The 23,595-nt window shown below is 41.9% G+C and overlaps 1 protein-coding gene across 2 annotated transcripts in view; it reads right to left on the minus strand.

Moving 5' to 3' along the window:
• Positions 1-694: 694 nt before the first annotated feature.
• CREB1 (cAMP responsive element binding protein 1) overlaps positions 695-23,595 on the minus strand; it is a 28,398-nt gene continuing 5,497 nt past the window's right edge. Inside the window, exons 2-8 of one of the 2 annotated variants that reach the window (XM_075608521.1) lie at positions 9,206-9,327; positions 8,699-8,845; positions 6,327-6,427; positions 4,879-5,021; positions 4,059-4,241; positions 3,313-3,463; positions 695-2,538 (exon numbers count right to left, since the gene is read on the minus strand). In XM_075608521.1, coding sequence (XP_075464636.1) covers positions 2,394-2,538; positions 3,313-3,463; positions 4,059-4,241; positions 4,879-5,021; positions 6,327-6,427; positions 8,699-8,845; positions 9,206-9,319 — 984 coding nt within the window. In that variant the 5' untranslated portion in view covers positions 9,320-9,327 and the 3' untranslated portion in view covers positions 695-2,393. The remainder of the gene's footprint in view (positions 2,539-3,312; positions 3,464-4,058; positions 4,242-4,878; positions 5,022-6,326; positions 6,428-8,698; positions 8,846-9,205; positions 9,328-23,595) is intronic. The other variant, XM_075608522.1, reaches the window with a different exon arrangement.

Below are 23,595 nucleotides of genomic sequence, written 5' to 3' on the forward strand. Positions count from 1 at the left end.
CTCATGTATTTTAGCTACTGTGCGTGTTCCACATGCTCTACTGGTCCCTACTTTCATTTAGTACAATAGGATGTTTTGCATCTAATACTGTCCTTAGCTATATAACACTTAATGCTCAAAGTCACCTATGTTACTTGTCTATTGCACAGTGTGTGGCGATAAAGGTAGATAAATCATCTAACAGTCATATTCGTCAAAAGAACGTGAATCACTCAATGTGACTCACTATACTGTAGCGCTAGAATTTCTGGGGCAGAGCAATTTATTGATGATAACCAATGATCACATTATAAGTGACTGAGAAAGGGAGTAATAGTTCAATAGTAAAACACAGACAGCAAGAAAAGGTGGTTTGTCCATAATCACAGGATTGCTGTCCGATATTTGAACTGGACCCACAATTGTGATTATAGGTCCACAACCTTAACTAGTGCACCTCCTTTTTTAAAGACAAAAAACCGGGAAAGAGTTTACGATGAAGAAATAAATTCATGGTCTTATTTCAGTATTGTTTTCCTTGTGAAATATCAAGTTGCGAGGTTACAAATACTGGTATTTAAACTTTGTTGGATACTTCAGCCATATGCTAGATATCCAATGTAAGCATAACAGACATGTTTCGGATCGCTTAACAGCTGTGCCGCATGGCATTTTCATATTGTTAAAGTAGCAGTGCCTTATTAAAAAGTTCTGGATTCTTAAACTTTTTACAGTCAATATAACTAAATGAAATAATTACTATTTTATCATGGTTGAGAAATCGGATATAAAAAAAAAACCCCAAGAGACTTTAAAATAAAATTGTGTATATATACAAACACATGTATACTAGCAAAGCACACAGCATGTAGAAATTCTGAACAACCAAAACAAAAAAAATATGTTTTGATGCACAGTACATTGTCGTTTTAAAATACAAAATGTATTTGAAATAATACATGATAATTCTACTCAACATAAAATATTATACAAGACAAACAAATTGCAAGCACAAAGTAAGCTTCCATTTTAAAACATTTTGTTGTGACCAAAGGCGAAAGGAGAGCAACGGCTACCCTTTCTGTAGCAAGTGGGACATTTTCAAAATGACAATTTTTCAGGATTGGAGAAGTCTACATTTCATGTTTTCCATCTTTTCCTTTACCCATCAGCTCTCTAGGGAAAAGAATCAAAATACATATGCATCTGGAAGTTCCCCCCTAACATATTCACAATGGGTTGCTGGTGACAGGGGTTTTAGATTTAAAGAGGCACAGTACATATCGAAAGAATTGATTGCACAGACAGTTTTAAAGTCACCCATAATAAATCTTTTCTTTTTCCCATTTCAGTTTTAGAGTTCTGGAGGGGACACCAAAAAAAAAAAAAAGGTGTAAGTTTTTGTTTTTTTGCTTTTTAGAACTTGGATACGCCAGATTTCACAAACAAATACTGTATATAGCTTGATTTGATGGTGCAACAGGGAGTGATGCTTCAATTCCTTCCTTTTTATACTTTTCAATCTCTTAAAGCCTTATATATTGTACCTCAGTGTGCTTAGAATGCCATTCCCTTTCGGTGGAGATTTGCTGAACTGCTGGCAGGTGAGCTGCATGCATTACCATGATTCTGTGCAGTGGCTACCGATTGATAAGTGGAGCCAGGCTTGACGCGACAGTCCAAGGGAATACAACTCATCTTTGATCCAAAGGATCAAAACAAAATGTGATGTACTGAAAACCCCCCAGGGGCAAATTGTGTCTGCTTCCAAGCCACATGAAGGGCATAAAAGCACTCTTCTTCCACTTGCTGGGTCACATCGTTTTTTGACAGATATACAATAATATGGGGAAACCAGGTTCAGTAACTTATCAAGCTTACCATGTCTCCACTTCATCAGAATGTATAGGCATGAGTAACATGAATACCCAAGTAAAAAAGAAGATGGGTGGAATAGGGCAGCTGACATATTCTGGTCCATGCAAGAGTCCCCAAACTACAGAATAGAATTGTACTTTAAAGCCACATCAGTGAAAGAAGAGGCCTGAAATGTATCCTATACACCCCTTTCCTGCACTAATGGGGCTTAGCAAACATAGGAAGGACGAAGCAAGGTAGCAAATAAACAAAAATCGGTAATAAAAAAGTATTTTCCTCTTCTTGATCTTGGAGACTGAATGGTGTCAGTTACTTACTTGGGGTTGGAGGCAGGAGTTAGGAACATTCACAGTTTTAATGCAAAAGCACAGATGAATAAAATTCTGTAGTTGCTCTCTGGCAGTTTTGCGTATATATATATATATATATATAAAAAAAAAAGAGAAATGTTTAGAAAATAAGTTTACGGTCTGTCTGGTCAAACCAGTCTGTTTCACCAGGAGAGGTGAAAAAAACAGAATTCAAAAATGTTCCTCTTAATCGGATTTGTGGCAATAAAGGTCCTTAAGTGCTTTCAGTTCTTCAATAAGTGTCTTGTTTTGGTTTTCAAGGACAGCCACTCTGTTCTCTAGACACTTTACGTACTCTTTCTTCTTTCGGCGACATTCCCGTGCAGCTTCCCTGTGGGTACAAAGGATGTATAGACATAAATGAAAAGTCATGAAAGAGTTTACATCAACATGACCTATGTACATTTATGTATTATGGCAATGTTGAAACGTAAAATAAAAGCTCCAGTCCCACGTAAAGAAATTGCATTTACTTTATGTTTTAAAAAGGCAAATCTACGCAGGCGATTTAAAAAATATATTTTAACAAAGGATTGAAATAGGTTGTCTCCGGAGCTGAACCCCATTAATTTCAGCTCCAGGAATCCCTTGCTTTCGAATAAGCGAGGTAAATGTGTGTGATCAGCATAGAGGTGATGTTTGAACCCAAGAGATGTGATAAGGTCACCTATAAAGAGTGTGTAAAGATAAGAGAAGATACACTTGGGGTAGATCCACAGAGAGATTGACGGAGGAGTTAGCTATGTGCTGAAATAATTCAGCATGAAGGGTTTTTTTTTAAGAAACATATGGTTATCTTATTTTTTTCTTCAATTTAGTGGTTCAGTGGTTTTCAATAGTTTTACATTTTTGACCTGAAAACCTCTTTTACGTCATAAAACAATTAAAATGACAAGAGTGCCACACTTGTAGTGTTCTCATTTTTTTTGCAACTGCACAGGGTGCTTTTACATAGCACTGGAGACGTAAAAGGATTCTTTATCGTTCTACAATTGATACCATAGCTCTCTGTTCAATCAAAAGCAACGTTCCTTCCTGTGCATTTGCCAATTATACTTTGTAATTATTAAAAACATGCCATCACCTGGAAACAGAAGCCACATACCTGTTCTTCATAAGCCTCACTTCTCTTTTGCGTACAGCCTCCTCAGCCGGCTGGGCAGGGAGTGCTGGGGATGAAGCCATAACCACTCCTGGTGCAATGGTGCTGGTGGGTGCTGTGCGAATCTGATAAGTCTGTACATCTCCTGAAGCCGCTGGTGCCATGTTACAAACAGTGTCAATTATTTTTAGTTTAAACATTTATTTTTCACATATACTGTATTTTTTTTAGAATTTCTTACCAGGAAAGTATTCAAGAAAATAGTGGGAGCAAAAACACAATGCACAAAATCCACACTTACAAACATCTTTAAATTAATATAAACTGGTATTTCTGTTTCATTACATTAAGAGTAGGCATTCAGCTTGCAAATTGTAGTATCAATTAATTTTTCACGATTGGCAGTTCATTCCTTCATTAATGTTATGGGCATTCAATTATTTTGCACAATACTGTATAACACCCAAACTTTCTATTTATTTTTCAAGAGCTCTGCTGTTTCGCAGGATTTACTTCCCCAAGCCAGATATTTGGTTCCATTAACAACTCCAGTGAACAAGTATACTGCAAGTACTATGATTTCACATAATACCATTTTCCAAAAATCCATAAAATAGCAAGTGATTACATCAATGAAAGCTGCCTGACATCAGGGATTCTGTGTGTTGAGTCGCCTTTAGTTTTTACATGGCATGGGTTTGGAACGTTACAAGTAAAACAGATTGAGTGAAGGTCTTCATGTCACTTACCTTGTACAACAACTTGGTTGCTAGGGACAAGTATCTGCTGCCCATCTGTGGTTTGAGCATACTGTAAGATTGTGGGTCCAGACTGATTTCCCCCTGTGTTGGCCATGGTTAATGTCTGAAGCCCTTGGACTCCATCTGTGCCATTGTTAGCCAGCTGTATTGCACCTCCCTGGGTGATGGCAACTGAAAATGATTAGTTAAAACAAGATTAGGAGGGAAAAAAGGGAGGATTAACATGGATCACAAACAAAAAAAAACAGGCAACTTTAGGGTGTAAAAAACAAACAAAAACAGGCCTTGAACATGCACAATCCCAAGCATATGGTGTGGGTCGTTATATGGGTTTGTGCATTCAAAGCACTGCAATAGTTCCACCACCAAACTACTACTGTATGTACTTAAAGCAGCAATCCACAATGGCTGGAGGTCAAAGGTCTCCCTCAGTGATAAAAATTACCTGTTTTAGTCTGTTAATTGACTTGAGATTAAAAGTGCTGAGAGGTGATAGCTGTATCCTTTAAAAGCTTAAAGATCATAGGGGCACATTTATCAAGTGCCAGTACGGGTTATTGCATCCATTCTGGCATCAACTTCCATGGACTTCAATGGGAGCGACAACCCGTACCGACACTTGATAAATGTCCCCCATAGGGAGGATCCCTATAAAAGATTTTGTACACAGGAAAGAGAAAATAGAAAAATTGTTTTTATGTTATACAATGGTGTACTAAACATTCAGAGAACACAGTTTGGCGCCCTCTGAAACATAACTGCCACTCCTTGCATTCCCTCAAATCTATAAGACTAACACTCTACGTACTGTACTGTCCACTGCTGGTTTGGTAGATAGGCGTTGGAACAGTCACTGTAGTGATAGAGGGAGCTGAGGTTTCCTCTTCGGATTTTTCTTCTTCGATTCTCGGTACTCCCGGGGCATCCGAAGACAAGTCATTTAAAATTTTTCTGTGGAGAGAAATAGATCCAGAATAAAATCCACTACAAAGAGAACTGCCTAGGTGCACATGAGCAAAGTCTTGAGAACGGTTTTTGATACAAACAGAAAAGTTGGCCGTTTAATAAAACTTTTTTCTCTCACTTTTTTGTAAAGTCACATGACACCTGAAGAAGGTCCCCCTGTGGACCGAAACATCTGGCTAAATGTTTGCTTGTTGTTCTGTGGCGTACTGGTATTTGGGATCACTACCGTGTCCCTTACAGATTGAGATAGAGAGAGAGAATACACATATACATAATCAAAGAATAAGAGTGGATCACAAAAACCACATATAAGGGGATTTTTGTGCTCCACTCTCAATTAGTGAGTGTGGAGTTTATGTAAGCAAAATACTGGAGTGAAGTACATCAATGTCACCCGTCTAATTAAGTGTGGTTATTATACCATCATTTAAATAAAACAGCCAAATATGATCTTGTTTATCACTTAATTACTTTTTGTATCTCTGTATGTATTAATTGGCCATAGATCATAACACCAATTTAACCTATTATTAATTCATTAATAACATTATTTTAATTAATTTAACCATAACATATCCAACCATTGAGTGCATTCTTTAGGGATTTCTTTTCTTTTTTGTTTGTATTAATTGTTGTCCTTAATTGCACCTTGTTTATTACTTATATAATATTAGCTGATGTGAGAGTTTTCCTTCCCTGTTTCCTTGCGTATTTTCAAAATCAAAGAAAAACAAAAACACTTGTTCAGTTTTAAAAGTGCCCTCATGACATCATACAAATACAGCTAAACATTACCGATTAAAACACTAATATTGCCTATATATGTCATATGCTGTATAATCTGGATTTGCGGATGTAGATGTTATACTGACCAAGTGTATGCAAAAGAAAATAAGTGACCGGGAGTTTCAAAATAAGGTTCTCTCAATGTAGATGTTGCACTGCTGTGTGTCACCCGCTTATACAATTACTGTACTTGTAACTTGCTATCCTATTTCAATGGTTTACAAGTTACTGACATTGATCTGGTCCACATTGAAAATCCCTTTCTTAAATCTGCATGGATATTATGGAGATTGTGATGCATATTATTAGATCCAGTTTTCAATACCACATAGATCCCATCTCCAGTAGAGGCCTTAAAAGCTCAAAGCCCATCGTTGGGCAAAGGAAAGTTATTGCAACGTTGACGTAATAAAAATTGTTGCATGATCATTAACACTGCTAAAGTTCTGCATATTAATGATTTTAACAGATTTGCAGTGTCTATAGGAAAGCTCTGGTTTGTACCTGTAAGACGGCCGTCTGGATAGAATTTCTCTTCGTTTCTGTGAATCCGTAACACTGTCTACTGATTCTTGAGAATCTTCACTCTCGGCAATTGTGGAAATCTGTTCACATAAAACAAAACTGAATGAACCATGTTGTATATTTGCAAACCAATGGATGTTTGTTGACTGATCTAAATAAACCTTTTTAAACACTGATCACAAAAAGAAAAAGTATACTTTGAAAGTGAAGCAAATGTGTAAAATCAAAGAATATACAATTCATTAGAAAGATGAAATGCTACCTGTTGCTCCACTTGTATAAAGCAAGCACATTACGGGAGAGAAACTTAATAAAAAGATAAAAGGAACTAATGCAACGTGTTACAAAACATTGCTGGATGTTATTTGGTTCTTTTCCTACTAGATTCCAAAGCAAATTATGACATTTAAATCACTTAACCTTCTACATAATATTGGTTACATTACACAGACCATTTCAAAGAGATTTATCCTACGCCCTCATTAATTACATCAGGTATAAAATATTGGCAATTGCATGTTAGGCTGCGGCCACAGTGTGCGTGCGAGACGGAGCGCAAGTAGGCGCGCGAGACGGAGCGCGAGACTGAGTGCAAGTTGGCGCGCGAGACTGAGCGCAAGTAGGCGCGCGAGACTGAGCAGAAGTAGGCGCGCGAGACGGAGCGCAAGTAGGCGCGCGAGACGGAGCGCAAGTAGGCGCGCGAGACGGAGCGCAAGTAGGCGCGCGAGACGGAGCGCAAGTAGGCGCGCGAGACGGAGCACAAGTAGGCTCGCGAGACGGAGCACAAGTAGGCGCGCGAGACGGAGCACAAGTAGGCACGCGAGACGGAGCACAAGTAGGCACGCGAGACGGAGCACAAGTAGGCGCACAAGTAGGCACGCGCGCCTGTCCTTTGAGTGACATGAGAACTCAGATTACTTGCGCGACGGGGAGGTGTGACCGTGACATCACCAGGCTGGTTCGCCCTCATTGGTTGAACTGCTCGCGTGAGGCAGCTGTCGCGCGAAAAAAAAAAATGTTGTCTCCTCCAAATCCTGCTGCACTGTCGCGCGTGTCGCATAGCTCGCAGCATGGCCAGGCTGGTGCATTTACATGCATTTGTTCGTGCCGCGCACGCACTATGTCCAATGCCCAAGACTTAAGAAAACGCTACAAATGTTTCAGTATTTGTTAATAGCAACTCCAAAAGGCTGAATTTGCACTCCAACTAATGCTGATGCCTCCCAGGGAATCTCCCAGAGCTGATCCGTGGCCCCCCTGCCTCCCGAGATATTTCTAGGTATGTTGTGTCGGTTGGGACACAAAAAAACAACAAATATGGCACAGGGGTCAAAAATACAAAGTCGCAATATCATCTGCTGGAGCAGGCCCTGACCCTGCGGCTATTTTGTGGCCCCTGAGCACGAGTTCTTGCCTGGTGGATTAACTTGGCTAATTAGAAATAACAGGAGTCAGACGTCTGTAACTATTTTTCTTTACCTTCAGTCCCTCCATTGCACAACAAGCCAATGGAGCACTGAAATTCTATGGAGGGTAAAGGATTAATAACATACATATACCTCACTATTGTTTTGTGGCATTTCACTGTAATTTTACTTATTTTAGGTATACATACTGATACACCTCGATATGTTGGTTTACAGGAAGTTCAAGGACGTTGTCTGACTACTTGAATGGCGATGCTCTTAATGTAGCACTTGCTCCCTGGTACTCCCTGGTTAGTACAAAATGATGGCAATAAGTGATGATTAAAGACAAAATGAGATCACTTTCTAATGGAAAGAACTCCTAATTGTGCAATTCTAATGTCTTGACGTCACGATCTCTCAATGGACTCAAATCGCCTTAAACCCTTCCTTTTCCTCAAGGTAGAAAATCTCCCTCTCTCTGCCTAGCAAGCAAGAGATCCTGCTACAGGTCTCTAAAATGTGAATTTAGAGAATCATCTCTGATATTAACCACTATTGGCCTGTTCTCTAATTATATCCAAATGAAACTAAAGCAAACACACTGATCTTTTCAGCTGTGGAATGCGTATTTATTGAAGGTACAATGCACAGGCTCACTTTGCCAGTTCTAAATCATTTTAATTTTAACGTCATAGGCTGAAGAATTATCCCGGTTCTCTTTACCTCCTACTGAAGTTAAAGTTGCTGCAGGCAAAAAATCTGATGTAGGTTATATATCGTTCTAATGGCATAAAAATACAGTTCTATTCGATTATGTATGTGCTACACAGCAGGACAAAGCATATAAAAGGGGAGGGGGGAAATATAAACAACTGTTTTCTAAAGATATACCAAACATGAAGTATTAAGTGGAAATGATTTAACCTTCCAGAAGCTACTTACTTGGACCGTCTGTACTTGTGGAGACTGTATAACGGATGGCTGGGCAGCTTGGATAACCCCATGTACTTGAACAGTCTGTCCATTGGGAAGCTGGACTAATGTCACTGTGGGGGTAGATGAAGTTGCGTGTGCAGCCGCCATGGATACCTATCCACACAGAGACAAAAATACATTACTTAATGGCAAGAACAAATCAGTGTCATATCACCATAACGCTGCATTATATACCCATTAAATCTTATTTATAAAAATACCAAGATTAGTTACAAAAATTAGAGGTTCTAATACTTGTACCATACACATACAGCTCTTTGTCTCAAATAATTGTTCAAAAGAGCAAACGTAGCACATGTGTTTTGTTAATTTAGGAATGAAAATACTGTGATACGTCAATAAATGATATAGAAAACCGCACAGCTTTTGCTGCAAGGTATAATGGAATGAATGGATTGAGGTGCAATCACTTGTATGTTATATGTTAAGAAAAAGCAATCAACCACGTTATACCTGTGCTAACGTTGCAATCTGTGGCTGTGTCTGTATCGTCATCTGTTGGGCTTCTGCCTCTGTGACAGCCGCGTCCCCACTCTGCTGGGTCTCTGCACCAGATTCCATGGTCATTTAGTTACCTAAAAATTGCAGTGAATAAGGCTTTACCCTTATCCATGATTACCACAGACCCACCTTTTCATGTGGGCTAAATAAAAAAAGAATAAGCAACCCAGAACATTATATAGTCACATTCCTCTAATTTTAAATGTGGTATTCAAAAATCTTTAGACTTTAGATAGGTTATATCTTCTAATGGACTGAGAGGTTGTCATAGCCATAAGAGTAACAGAACTTCCTTAATTCTCAAATGTCTCCTGTTGATGTGTGCAGACGTTTGCCAGAAAACAGTATTTTATTTCTGAACCTTTCTAGGTCAAGCCACCTCCACAACGTGCTTAGGAGACCCGCTGAGTATCAACGTCAAAGTCCTAAAACACAAGTATGGCCCTAAACGCACAGTGCAATTAATGAACGGATTATTTTACAGTTCAATGTAAAGGGAAGTATTTTGATGGAAAAAAAGACAAATAATTGTAGAATAAAGGAGACTACAGTATATAATCATAACTACCAAAACGTACAAAAAGTACAAAGACACGGGTAATACCTTTTTTCAAGGAAAGGGTTCTTTACAGTAAGGGCAGTTAAAGGGGGAAGAGCGAGTGGGGGAGGGGGTGTAAGAGCGAGTGGGGGAGAGGGGGTGTAAGAGCGAGTGGGGGAGAGGGGGTGTAAGAGCGAGTGGGGGAGAGGGGGTGTAAGAGCGAGTGGGGGAGAGGGGGTGTAAGAGCGAGTGGGGGAGAGGGGGTGTAAGAGCGAGTGGGGGAGAGGGGGTGGAAGAGCGAGTGGGGGAGGGGGTGGAAGAGCGAGTGGGGGAGGGGGTGGAAGAGCGAGTGGGGGAGGGGGTGGAAGAGCGAGTGGGGGAGGGGGTGGAAGAGCGAGTGGGGGAGGGGGTGGAAGAGCGAGTGGGGGAGGGGATTTAAGAGCGAGAGGGGGTGGGGGTTGAAGAGCGAGAGGGGGAGGAGAGCGAAAGGGAAGAGGGGGGGAGAGCGAGAGGGAAGAGGGGGGAGAGCGAGAGGGAAGAGGGGGGGAGAGTGAGAGGGAAGAGGGGGGGAGAGTGAGAGGGAAGAGGGGGGAGAGCGAGAGGGAAGAGGGGGGGAGAGCGAGACGGAAGAGGGGGAGGAGAGTGAGAGGGAAGAGGGGGGGGAGAGCCAGAGGAATGAGGGGTGCGTTAGGGAAGAGGGGGAGGAGAGCGAGAGGGAAGAGGGGGAGAAGAGAGGGAGGAGAGCGAGAGGGAAGAGGGGGAGAAGAGAGAGGGAAGAGGGGGAGGAGAGTGAGAGGGAAGAGGGGGAGGAGAGTGAGAGGGAAGAGGGGGAGGAGTGAGAGGGAAGAGGGGGAGGAGAGTGAGAGGGAAGAGGGGGAGAAGGGGGAGCGAAAAGAGCGGGAGGGGGAGGAGAGCGAGAGGGGGATGGCGAGAGAGCGGGTGGGGAGGACGGTGAGAGAGCGGATGGGGACGACGGCGAGAGAGTGGGAGGGGGCGACGGCGAGAGAGCGGGAGGGGTGGCGGATGGCGAGAGAGCGGGTGGGGAGGTGGATGGCGAGAGAGCGGGTGGAGAGGCGGATGGCGAGAGAGCGGGTGGGGAGGCGGATGGCGAGAGAGCGGGTGCGGAGGCGGATGGCGAGAGAGTGGGTGGGGAGGCGGATGGCGAGAGAGCGGGTGGGGAGGCGGATGGCGAGAGAGCGGGAGGGGAGGCGAATGGCGAGAGATCGGGAGGGGAGAACAGTGAAATCGACAGGGTGGAGGGGGAGAACAGTGAGAGGGGTGGGGGGAGGAACAAGTTGTGCAAGAGGAGTGAAGATGGATATAACCAGGACATTTTGCTGTGCTAGTCAACGTCTAGTCCAGGTTCATAAAAAGGTAACAGGAGTAGATTGATGCCTCGTGGACAAATTAACAATGGCATACTGTACTGGATGAAAGCATTCATCATTAACAACCACACACACAAGTTTATCCAACACAAAAGAGAACAGTAAACCAGCTTAATCAACAGCTTACTACATTAATCGCATAAGAGAACATAAACCGTTTATGTAACACAAGGACAATCCACAAACTTGCACTTGAAAATTAGACCTTCATTTTCAAGTCTGATATTCTGCAATGTGCACGGTTTACAAAATAATAATTTTCTGGAACATATCTAAAAGCAAAGCAATAATCAATTGCCAATTAATGAAATAATGTTGCTCTACATTAAAGAGAATCATAGGTTGTAAAATGAACGTATTACTTTTACAAGGAAAGAAGAAGTGGTGCTGCAAGGTTGTCATACTGATCAAAGATGGGAGTGTACATTTAACTAGTAAAATTAACTAGTAGCAGTCTATTTTACACCGACAGATGACGGATTGACTGGCTTCGGAACAGCAAACGTATTGGTTTCCCAATGAGAAAAAAACTACCAGTATAAACAACTAAATAACAGAAACCAGGTTATAAGGTACTGTAAAACAAAATAAAGCGCATTAAATAAGGTAGGTGAAGGTAAAAGAATGCATAAAAGAATCCACAGTGGGGGATACCGAGCAGAGCACCCCCACTTGACACCCACTGGGAGGCAAACTCTGAAACCATCCCAGTGGACTTGGCGTGGTGGGACTCTGTCTGGATAAGGGAATGCACCAGCACCCGGATCATGTCCACAATGTCCATGGCTAGTCAATACGCAGGGCAGTTTGCCGAGAAGGTCCACAGGCTTACTGCTCCAGGACACTGAACATCCAAAAATAAAAATGCAGCTGGAACTAAAGGAGAAGGCCCCTCAAGGTGGAAAAGAGGTGCTGCAGTCTGGCGCGCATCTAAAGAACCACGATTCCCCAACTCCTGCTTGTTACAAAAGGGGCAAGTGACGGAAGAATCTATGAAATGGGCCAAGTACTCTCCTGTGCTCAGTGCATCATTGAGGATTCTTCAACTCAGATTCCTGGTGGGGCAAGTAACCAACGGAGTTCCCTAAAACTGGGGCCTATCGCCTGAGGTAGCTGTAGTAAGAATCGGGGTGGGCAACGAGGGCAAGGAAGTGCATGAGAGAGTACAGCTCTTTCCTTTGTATGCTTTGTACACACGAGCGCGCGTTTGTATATATGTACACGTGTGTGTGTGTGTATGTATATATACACACACACACACACACACACACACACACATCGCACGTATATACATACACACACCTCTCTCATATAAAGAAAATCTACCCTTTTTTAACAAGGTCTTGAAATATACTGAATTCAAGGCTTTCAGATTTTAGAGAAAGCAAAACTTTAGATACAAACGTATCTCTATTAAAGGTATAACACTAGAAGAGTTTATTTGCATACCCTGTTATGCATTTATATAAAGAATAGGACAGAAATAAGGTTAAACGTTTAAAAGGCATGTGTGTGTGTGTGGGTCTTAAAAGTCACATACAAGGCGATTGTTGCCTTAAAAAAGTAAGACCCATCAACTATATTTCAGAGAAAATAAATAAAAATATAACTTGTATTACATTTACATATCTCAGACAGGTCTGCAACCCTGCTTTTCCCCATTATCTCTTAGCATACAGTGCTACCACTGCAGCAAGGGATTCTGGGAAATGACAGGCAAATTTGCACTCAGTGTCATCTTTTGCTTCATGTCCATCTGGACATGGACCCCTATAAGCATATGCCTGCAGCATTACACAGCTTTTCAGCACAGCCTGAGTTAAAGAAGTACAGTCAGTAAACCGACTCACAGTAAGTTGTTTCGACCTTTTGGGTCTCATCAGTGTGAAGCTGGTTATACTGTACTGGCTTTGCGATGTGTGGTTGAAACCTATTCCAACTTCACATTATAGAAAAGTGACGGTGGGTTTAAAAAAAAAGGTGACAATCCTCCCCCGTACAGTGTAAAATAAATAAAAATATCACTTGTCAGCACATTCACGTCTCATACAGGTCTGCAAGTCTGCTTTTCACCAGAGAAAAGAAATGAATGAATAAATAAGTAGTGTGCAAAAAGTTGGCAGAGATATACTGAAACTAAGCTTGTTGTCAATGAGTGATAAGTTGTTCAAGAAATTTTATTTTTGTATTCCTCATTGAATCAGATGATTGATAACCTCTTCTGTCACCAAAATCTGAGTTTTAAAATTCCAGAATGATTGTTCACTATCCTATATCTGTTGCATAAATAGCAATAGGACGGATTATTCATTGTGACATCAAAAAAGGACCTGCTTCTTAAAGAGGGGTACTACTCAAGATGGTTAATTCTGTAGAACTGGGATTCCCTCATTCATTTTGTTCAACACACTTGTGTAATTTTGTATGCGGCTTTTTTTCTTTTTTTAACCTACATCGAACAGTTTAACATTTCTTAAACTGAAAGAGGCATAAAATGAGAAGCGCTAAAAATGTTACTGTTAGAATCCTCTTTTTATTGCAACGTTAATACAAAAGATGCCAAGGGTGGAAGGGGGAGGGGGAGGCATAACAATTGTCTGAGTGAGGGCCTGTTACCCCTGTACGTGTACCCCCTTTACGTGTTACCCCCTAGAGTACCACAGCCCCTTCAGCAAGTCGCTCCTCAGCGAACACACATCACCACGTGGTGTCCTCCTCTCCCGTTCAGATTGCGTTCACCTCTCAATAAAGTGTTCTCCCATAGAACACAAGCAAGGAGGCATGACGTACCTCAGTGATTTTCAATCACGGTTTCGCTGAATCCCAGGGTTCTGCGGCCGCCAGGGGGTGGGTAAGAGCAGGGACAACTCTCCCAGGCCTGGCGGCACCCCACATAGCAGTGACCCGATAGCTCCGAAGCTCAGAAGTTGCCCGGTCACTGCTATCCTTCCTCTCCCTGCTCTTGTTGGTGCCGGAAGTCACATCAACATCCTCTCCCTCCTGTCAGCTGAATCAGGCAAGAGCGTGAGCTCTCAGTGCTGGCTTTAAACAAAGAGTGTGTGAAAGTGGGGGAGAGTAAGAGCATGTGTGTGAGTGAGTGTGAATGTGGGAGTGAGTGTGTGTGAAAGAGAGGGAGAGTGTATAGAAGAGGGTGGAGAGGAAGCATAAGGGGGAGAGTAAGGGAGCGTGTGTGAGGGGGAGAGGGAGCGTAAGGGAGAGTCATGGGTTGAGGCTCCCCCAAATTTCATAATCTAATTCTGGGGTTCCTTAACCAAAAAAAAAAAGCTTGAAAAACACTTGCGTACTACTATGTCATCGAGCCCCTGGTGTGTCTACCCTCATAAAATAGCAGCTGTCTAATTCGGCACCCTAAGGGTTAAAGTTATATTTCTACAGACATTTACTGAGCAACCTTCCAGTGCTAGAAGACACCTTACAGCTTGTTCAAATCAATGGGTGACAACAGGACAACGACTCTACCACAGCCGGAAAGGGTCTTATGGCATAAGGCAGAGGGGTGTGCAAAGTTTCCAACATGCGGCCCCCCCCCCCCCCCCCTGCACGGCTCCGGCGTCAAATGACGTAGCAGGGGCATGTGACGTCACGTGACCCTGCGGCATCATTTGACGCCAGATTGCCATGGAGACGTATCACTGGAAGGTAAGTAAAAAGTTACAGAAGTGTCTCGCAATCCCGGCATTTCTTTTTAAACGCTTTCGGGGAAGTGCGGGGCACCCAAAATCTCACCCCCCCCACTTTGCGCACTCCTGGCTTAAGGCACATTAGTAAATGAGCCTCAATGTTTTGCAGTTACGTAAACTACTGGCAATGTCAGCATTCACCACTACATTGTTATTTTAGAATAGAGCAAGTAAACGTTCTCCTGCAGATCACTTGCAGCTTTAAAAGCTATTTGCATCTATTAACCTAGTGCATAGAAAGTCCTCATCCGCTTCACAGTATGTTTCTAGTGCACACTTTCAAATAAGATTAACATTTTAAGAGGAGCAATCCAATTTTATTTAAACTAAATCAGTTCTGTAGTATTAGACAATACCCTTTTTTATTTTAAAATTCAACTCAATGCCTTTTTAATGAGTTTGAAAACATCCTTTGATTTCTATAGCAGGCTTCAGACCACCTACCCAGCAGTGCAAGATATTTGCAACACTTTCCTGTTGGTGATAATTTGTTGCCATATTCCCAGCAGTTTTGAGCTGTAAACTGTAACAATAATGTTACCTTAGTAATATCAGAATACATTGTACCTGCAGAGTTACACTGACTGGTGGATTGATTTGAAACTGAAAAGTAGCCATTTACAATCCTTGGAAACAGAATTTTGCTGATCAATCACAGGAGAACCAATTGATCCGCAGCTTAGGTAGTTTTCAATAAAGGTAATCAAATGCTGCATATATTAAAACAAATTTATTTTTTAAAGCTGCTTGGATTGGCTCTTTAGTATGCTTAAAATACAAAAGTGTGTGTAACCACAGAACTGAAAATACATATACATATAAGCCAGACTGCAGCAAACCAACTGCAATGAAGAGACTTGTACTTTTTTCCCCCTCACAAGTATTACATTTTGTTATTGTAAAAATGAGCAATATTTTAACTGTATCTTCTTCGTGGGGCAGGTCTTCCCCCTTCAGGCACCAAAGTTTACCAATGCCTGGAGGTTTCTGTAGTGTTCTTTCCCAAAGGAAGTTGAGTCTCAGGGCACGCTGTAATATCCGGATTCTGGATTGGTTTCACCCGAGGTACTCCGCACAGGAAGTAAGCTAATGTAGCAACTAACATTGTCATATAGAAAGTACAAATGTATTGTGCAATATTACAAACCAACCATAAGGGTTGCTTGACCGGTTTCGGCATCCGCCAATGCCATTTTCCAGAGACATCCAACCACCTAAGCAAAATTACTTGTATAAAAACTATCCCACTTAATATCATGTGTTACACCTGAAAGCCCTTATAGAAACACACTGAAATCACATTCACAGTTTAACTCCCAACGTGACAGAGCTTTCAGTTCTTGTATCCACCACTACATCTCTCTTTGTAATAACTTTTTACATCTGTCACCATCTCTTTTTGATACTGGAATATCTTCAATATTAAAATATCTTAACGAGGAGAGCCATGATGACAGTGGTATAAATGTGCTGCTCCATGTCTCGTTGTTTTTCCTCATTAAGAGGTGTTGGAATTGAACATATTCATGTACCAAAGAGGCGGTGACGCACATAACAAGTGAATGTGATTTGAGTGTGTTTCTATAAGGGATTTCAGGTGTAACATATTAAGTGGGATAGTCTATATACAAGTAATTTTGTTTAGGTGGTTGTATGTCTCTGGAAAATGGCATTGGCGGATGCCGAAACCAGTCAAGCAACTCCTATGGTTGGTTTGTAATATTGCACAATAACATTTGTACTTTATAAATGAAGATGTTTGTTGCTACATTAGCTTACCCCATGCAGAGTACCTCAGGTGAAACCAATCCAGATATCAGAGCATGGCCTGAGACTCCACTTCCTTTGGGAAAGATCATTACAGAAACTTCCAGGCAGTTTGCAGCTGACCCAGAGAACATTGCTGGAATTGGTGAGCTCCTCTCTTAAAATATTTCTTCTACACCAAAGTGTATTAGTGACAGGTTTAAAAGGGTTAAAGATGCGCTCCAAAGTAAAACAATTTTTTTTTGTAATTCTCTTTATAGATTCAAATCAGTGATGGTTTTGTATTTTTAACAAGATCAAGTATGTTTCGCTTTTCTCTGGGAACACTGATTTAAAGCTCACTCGCTACTTATGCCATAATTGGTCAAACATATAAAAGTACTTTGCAAACCGAGACTAGAGCAAAAAACTATTTACCTAGCTATTTGAGGACTGAATTTTATCGCCACAAAAAAAATAGATAGATTGTAAAAACATCTAAAGCATGAATTTACAATGGTCATGATTTTTCTTCAAATTAAAAAGAAAAAACACATACTTGCCCAATCTTAAGGTGTTGGTTATTTACATTTAACCTATTAAAGGTGAAATCCTGTGTAGTCAGCCAAAAACAAATCTTTTATAAAGGATAACAGTGTAGCTCGCTTCCCTAAACAAATCTATTTAATGGTAAAATCAAATGTTTGTGTTATTTTGTGGGCATTTAATTACAATATGAATTTCTTAGGGGTCTCTGAATGGGGAAGTGTTTATCAACTAAGTGTTTTCTTTACCCATATACCGCCCTGTTCTTGTCGGAACCAATAAATAATAATAATAATAGCATGTTTTTGTATAGCGCTGCTAGTTATACGTAGCGCTTTACAGAGACATTTTGCAGGCACAGGTCCCTGCCCCGTGGAGCTTACAATCTGTTTTTGGTGCTTGAGGCACAGGGAGATAAAGTGACTTGCCCAATGTCACAAGGAGCTGACACCGCAAATTGAACCAGGCTCCCCTGCTTCAAACTCTCAGTGCCAATCAGTGTCTTTTACTCACTGAGCCACCCCCTCTCCCTAATAAAGATTAGGGCAGGGGAGAGGACGGTTCTGGCTGTACAAGCACTTGCGGAACACAGTGATATTAGATGCAAAGGACCAGCCAGAGGAAATCAAACCCTTCCCAAGTCTCGGCGCACCATGTTAACAAAACGGCTTCCTTTTTTTTAATACATAAATTAAAAATACTTGTATGTGTCAGAATAGGGTTAAAAAAAAGATTCAATCACCTGATGTCACCTGTTAGATATGACACTGGCCTTGCCTCTATCTGTTGTATTACACTATAATGCACTTTATACTATTTGGTGTGGAAAAATGGTTGCTTTCTTATTATTAAATGGCATACATTGTAGGATTTGAAAAACTGGCATAGGCTTTTATTTTTACAAATAATTAGAACTTGCACTGTAATTTGTTTCAACATGCTTTTATTGCTCATGTGGGATCATCATCCACTCGCTCATCTTGTCCAAATATGTACTTTTCTGCCGACCAATAATGACCCCCTGGTTGCTTGTATTAACTTAATTTTTGTACTTTCTTTTCTTGAATTATTATTTTTACAAACCATGGTGTTTTATCAACAAAATCGCAACATCTCCCAATGATGTTACAATCTTCTATTGGCTGCCGGAGCAAGGCAGACCCTGCAGCTATTGAGTGTCGTGCAGGTCGGGGGACTTACCAGTTAAAAAAAATAATTAAAAAAAAATGGTTATATACATCTACATACGAACACGGTTGGAAAAAGCCAACCATCTCCTCATTCAGGGCGAGTGTAACTTAGGGACAGACTAGTTAAAACAAAAAAAAAAAAAAACCCTGCCTTTTTTAGGTTAAAATTACCAAGTTGCGATTGGACAGCTCACTTTAAGGCACAAAACCTGAAGGTGGGCAGGAAGCATGGCTGTCACCACCAGAACCTCGACACTAGCATGCCCTGCAGTTTGGCGCCTTCACACTGTCTCCTCGCCTAATCAGCTACAATTTTAACTCAAGCATTGGTGACAAAGGTATTTATTATTTGGGTTAGTGGGGTCTGTGTGTGGGTTGAATGACAGGGGGGGGGTGTGTCTGTCTGTGTGGGTTAGGAGTTTGGGGAGGTTGAGGGGCAGGGCCTTTCATTTAAGTTTAAGCCAGAAACTTGTATATGTATAACATGTGATGGACTAGTAGTGAATCTGCCTTGATTGGTGAATCTGGGTGGACTTTTTATGATAGCTATATATCCTCCTTGTGAACTCGCAAAATTATATGTATAGTGCTACGTATATTGTACACGCTATATGGAGAGAAAAAAAATCCAATTCCTGTGCATTTCTTAATTGATCCTGTAATGACCGATTTTTTCATATTTACTAACAGTGTTAGAAATTTACATAGATTCTAAATATCGCCACCAGTCTTGAGACGTGAAACTAAGGCATATGGTTACCAAGAAAACACAAAAAGGTTTTAAATGTCAAATATACTTTCTCATTTGCTTAAAAAAAAAGGAATCTGCCAATGTCTAAACTTCTGAACCTGCCATTGCAATTCATTTTCTTTAGTTCTAGAAGGGTCTGCTCCTTTAAGGCAGGAGCATCCTCAATCAGAAACGAAGACCCAAAATTATTTTGTTATCATATAAAGCACATGTGGACTGCATTTTTTTTGTTGTTACCTAAATCGAACTGACAGAATGATTTGGCATTTAAAAATAATAATTCCAACTTAAAGTAACTGGCTTTATCGTAGTTTAGTTAGTCTGTACGCGCAAATGCCAAGGAAGGAGACTTTCAAAAACTAGTTTAACAGTTTTCATTGCAAAATTAATCACCAGAAAATTATGCGTAGAATAAACATGGTCACAATTTTCATTTCTGCCAAAATTAATTCAACATTGATAAAACCAGACTATGTAGTAACCATTTTCTTTACCCTGTTAACCCACTGCCATTATAAACGCACTTGTATAGTAAATGTTGAACACATAGTTGACCAATTACAGTAACTTTCACAACCTCATCAATATATAGGGTTTGCTGCATACCAGTATCTGCAATGTTACATCTTATGTTTTATGAGCTACAAATCAAAAGGTTAGGCATGTACAGGCCCCAGGCGCAGTCGTGATTTTGGACATTTCAATGCATACTGTATACTGTTAACACTAAATTACCACTCTGCATCTCTGTCCTAGGTGACCAACTTACATAAAACTCAAATATTTGCCTTGCATATGCAACGTTTTCCAATATTAGAATTACTAACAGATGTCTGATTAGGTCACAACTATAGAAGTTTTAAGCTTACAAGACATTTCCAATAAGCACTGAAGGTGTAGGATTGATCAAATTATAAATGTTGCAGTTGGTGATATCTCCCTAAGGCCAGGTCCCCCCTGGCTACTGCAGCGCCCGCTGTCGGGGACGCTGCAGGGACAATAGCCGCTGCACAATAGGACCGGGCCCGCTGCGGGGGGAGGGGGGGCGCTGCGCTCTGCTGACAGTGACTCCTGCTCGCAAGAGAATTGTGATCAGGAGTCGCGACGGAGCGCTAAGCCACGCCCCCCGGCGGTTCAGCCAATGAGGGCGAACCTGCCGGGTGATGTCACGGCCGCGACCCGGTCCCTCCCTCGTCACGCCCCCGTCTTTTGGTCTGCAGACCAGGGGAATCGGCTTCACGCTCCCCCAGCCTTGCTGACGCGCATGCAGCGCACGTACTGTGGCCGCAGTCCAAGATCTTTTTTGGATTTCACATCAATCAAGTTTGCCATTTGGAAATTTCACACGAGTAATATTAATGTTCATACTTTTATATATGAAGAGTATAAGCTATAATGTTAATAGCATTAACTTAGTCTAGTAAATACAGCGCTGCTGCAGGCTATATACAGCCTTTAAACAAGCCTTCACATGCTTTTTACATTCTTTCCATCTACTTAAAATGCACATGTTTGTAAACACACAGGTTTTGTTCTATACCATAGTACAGAAATAAGTATTATTTAGATTGTATGTTCTGATACAAAAAAATTAAGACAATCACCGCTTTAAAAGTACCTTATCCCATCTTTTGAATTAGGAAGTCTGAAATGGCAAATTATGTCGTATTTTAGCACAATAAGTGCAAACAAACAATCAAATAGGCAAGGAAATCCCTGTCCCAAAGAGCTAACAAACTAAGGCCAGGTTCCCGCTGGCTACTGCCGCGCCCACTGTGGTGGACGCTGCAGGGACAAGAGCCGCCCCACAATGGGGCCGGGCCCGCTGCAAGGTGGGGGGCGCCGTGCTGCGCAGACAAACGCCTGCTCAAGAAAATTGAAATCAGGAGTCGCAACGGAGCACTAGGCCACGCCCCCAGCGGTTCAGCCAATAAGGACGAACCTGCCGGGTGACATCACGGCCACTCCCCCCGCAGACCTGGGAATTCGGCTGCACGCGCCGCCTGCCTCACTGGTGCGCTGTAGCCTAAGTGGTATGATGGGAGACTTAGACAACAGGTGAGGGAATAAGTGCAGTAGATGGCAAAGCTTGGCCACAATGGTTGGTAGGAGCGACTGTGGGTGTGGGACAGTAGCCATGAGTCCAGGATATTGAAGTGCTTCATTTCAGTGAGTTTTAAGGTTTGTTTTAAAGGTGGGGAGCGGTGGTGTATGGGTGAGGAAGTTCCCCATGTAAGGGGCAGTGAGATAAAAAGGTTTAAAGAGGCATTCCTGGCGACAGTTCATTTATTATTATTTTTTTCCAATAGGTTTGAAGCAGGTGGTGTCCTTGGAGCTTAACTGCATTCATTTCAGTTTGGGGGACCCCCTGCTTACAGAGATACTGGCACTGCCTTCCGATGTAAGCAACAGCCAGACAGGACTATCGATATGGAGGCTTTAAATGTATCCCCTCTACTGGGCCAATAGGAAGCAGTGATGTCATCCCTTGATGCTTCCTATTGGCCCATGTGACGCGGGACATTTAAACTGTGCAGAGATACTGGAACCCAATTCTGAGGTAAGTAGCTTGATAAGCAGGGGGTCCCCAGAGCTGTGAGTGAGTTCCACAGGTAAGGTAGGTAGGTAGATATATCTATATCTCTCAGCAGTCCTGTTCACGTTAACAGTTCTTCATTTCACCGACAGCAGGCATGTGCCATAACTGAACTGTCTACAAAAAGCAACAAAAACACAAAGGGAAAGAATGCCACATGGCTAATTTTAAATAAACTGGTTACTTCTCCAATTTAACTTTGATCCTGAGGATATTATAGGAAGTATGCAGACACGAAAAGGTTCAATAAATATGATTGGAAGGATTAAATTCACAAAGATTATGAACATCCTCCTATCCTTGCCAGTGAGCCCCTGCAGCTGCAATGAGAGCGGCTTTAGCAGGGGCTGGCGCACGCTTCCGCAAGCATGCGGAGGCGTAGCCGTCAATTTTTTTTTCGTTTACGCATTGAGGGGAGCGGAGGGCCGGTCACGTGAGCGGTGCGCCCAATGAGGGCGAACTAGCTCCGTGACGTCACTGGCCCGCCCCCAGACGGCGCACGTAGTAAGGCCACGGAAAGCACCCGCGCGCCTCCGCACGGCTGGAGTCTCTATGGACTCAGCCTAAGTTGCTTTACTTTTATTTTACACATTTGCTTTTGTGATCAGACCTTAAAACTACAGAAGATCTACAAAGGCAGATAAGCTTTAGTGGAAAGTCTTAGTTGCCAGTTTAAAAAAAAAAAAAAATCCCTTAATCTTTGAAGAGGCTGCCAACCAAACAAATTATTTGAAATATAATTTTAGAGTGTTCAGTTAGCTGTCACAAAATGTCATCATTGGTACACTCAACCAAGCTAATTAATGACATTAAAATTGCACCGCTAAATTTGAACTGATATCTAATTGTATTAAATACTTTTATATTTTGTAGTGATGCACAAATCCAGACTAAGGCTGGGGCCATGGTGCCTTCGCCCGCACGGAGGCTGGGAAGTGACCCGCGTGAAGCGGGTGCTTTCCCTGGCCATTGTGGACATGCCGTGGGGGGCGTCACAGAGTTGGTTCGGCCTCATTGGGCGAATTGCTCACTTGACTGGCCTGTCGCACCAAGAAATCAGTTTCAACTGTTTTCTTGCGCAATGCACGGCCACTCCCACTTCTGCATGGACGCGATCAAGGCAGTATGATAGCTCAGCGTGCGGATGCCTCTGCACAGTCTGCGGCACCATGACCCCAGGCTAAAGTGGGAATCTCAATCGTTTTTTTTTGTTTGAAGAGAACCAGGGTCTCGAGCCTAACCACGCTAATTAAAAAGGTCCTGGTTCTCAAGATACTTACTGGTAAAGTTATGCTATTTCAGTCCCCTCAGAAAACAAGTGGCGGTTTAAAGCTCAGGCTTGTTCCTATTGGCAGACGAGATGAGAAAAAAAAAAAAGAGGAAGCAATGCCAATTCCTTTACCAGTATTTTAAGACACCCCTGGTTCCGATACTTTAAACATGTCCGAGTATGTTTACCGACTATGCATTTTAACCCAAGCTGTGCTGAAAAGCGGTGTAATACGGCAAGCATAAAGCTTAGGGGTTCATGTCAAAATGGATTTGAAGCAAAAGATGACTGTGTGCTCAATTGTATGTCATTTCCCAGAATCCCTTGCTGCAGTGGAAACATTGTATGCTAAGAGATGGGGAAAGGCAGTGTTGCAGACCTGCCTGAGATATGTGAATGTGCTCACAACTCATATTTTCATTTGCTGCAAACTTTAAAAAAAAAAAAAAAAAGAGGGGGGGGCGGGGGTTGCATAGGTGAAATTTCTGTTTTAAAGCAGCACTTCAGGTTGCATTTCTTGTTTTGTTATAGGATTGAACCAGGGGTTCTCCAGAGCTGAACTACATTGATTTCAGCTCCGGAGACCCCCTGATTGAATTCTATTTAAAAAAAAAAA

This window comes from Ascaphus truei, chromosome 7 (genome assembly GCF_040206685.1).
Source record: "Ascaphus truei isolate aAscTru1 chromosome 7, aAscTru1.hap1, whole genome shotgun sequence".
Classification (NCBI taxonomy): Eukaryota; Metazoa; Chordata; class Amphibia; order Anura; family Ascaphidae; genus Ascaphus; species Ascaphus truei.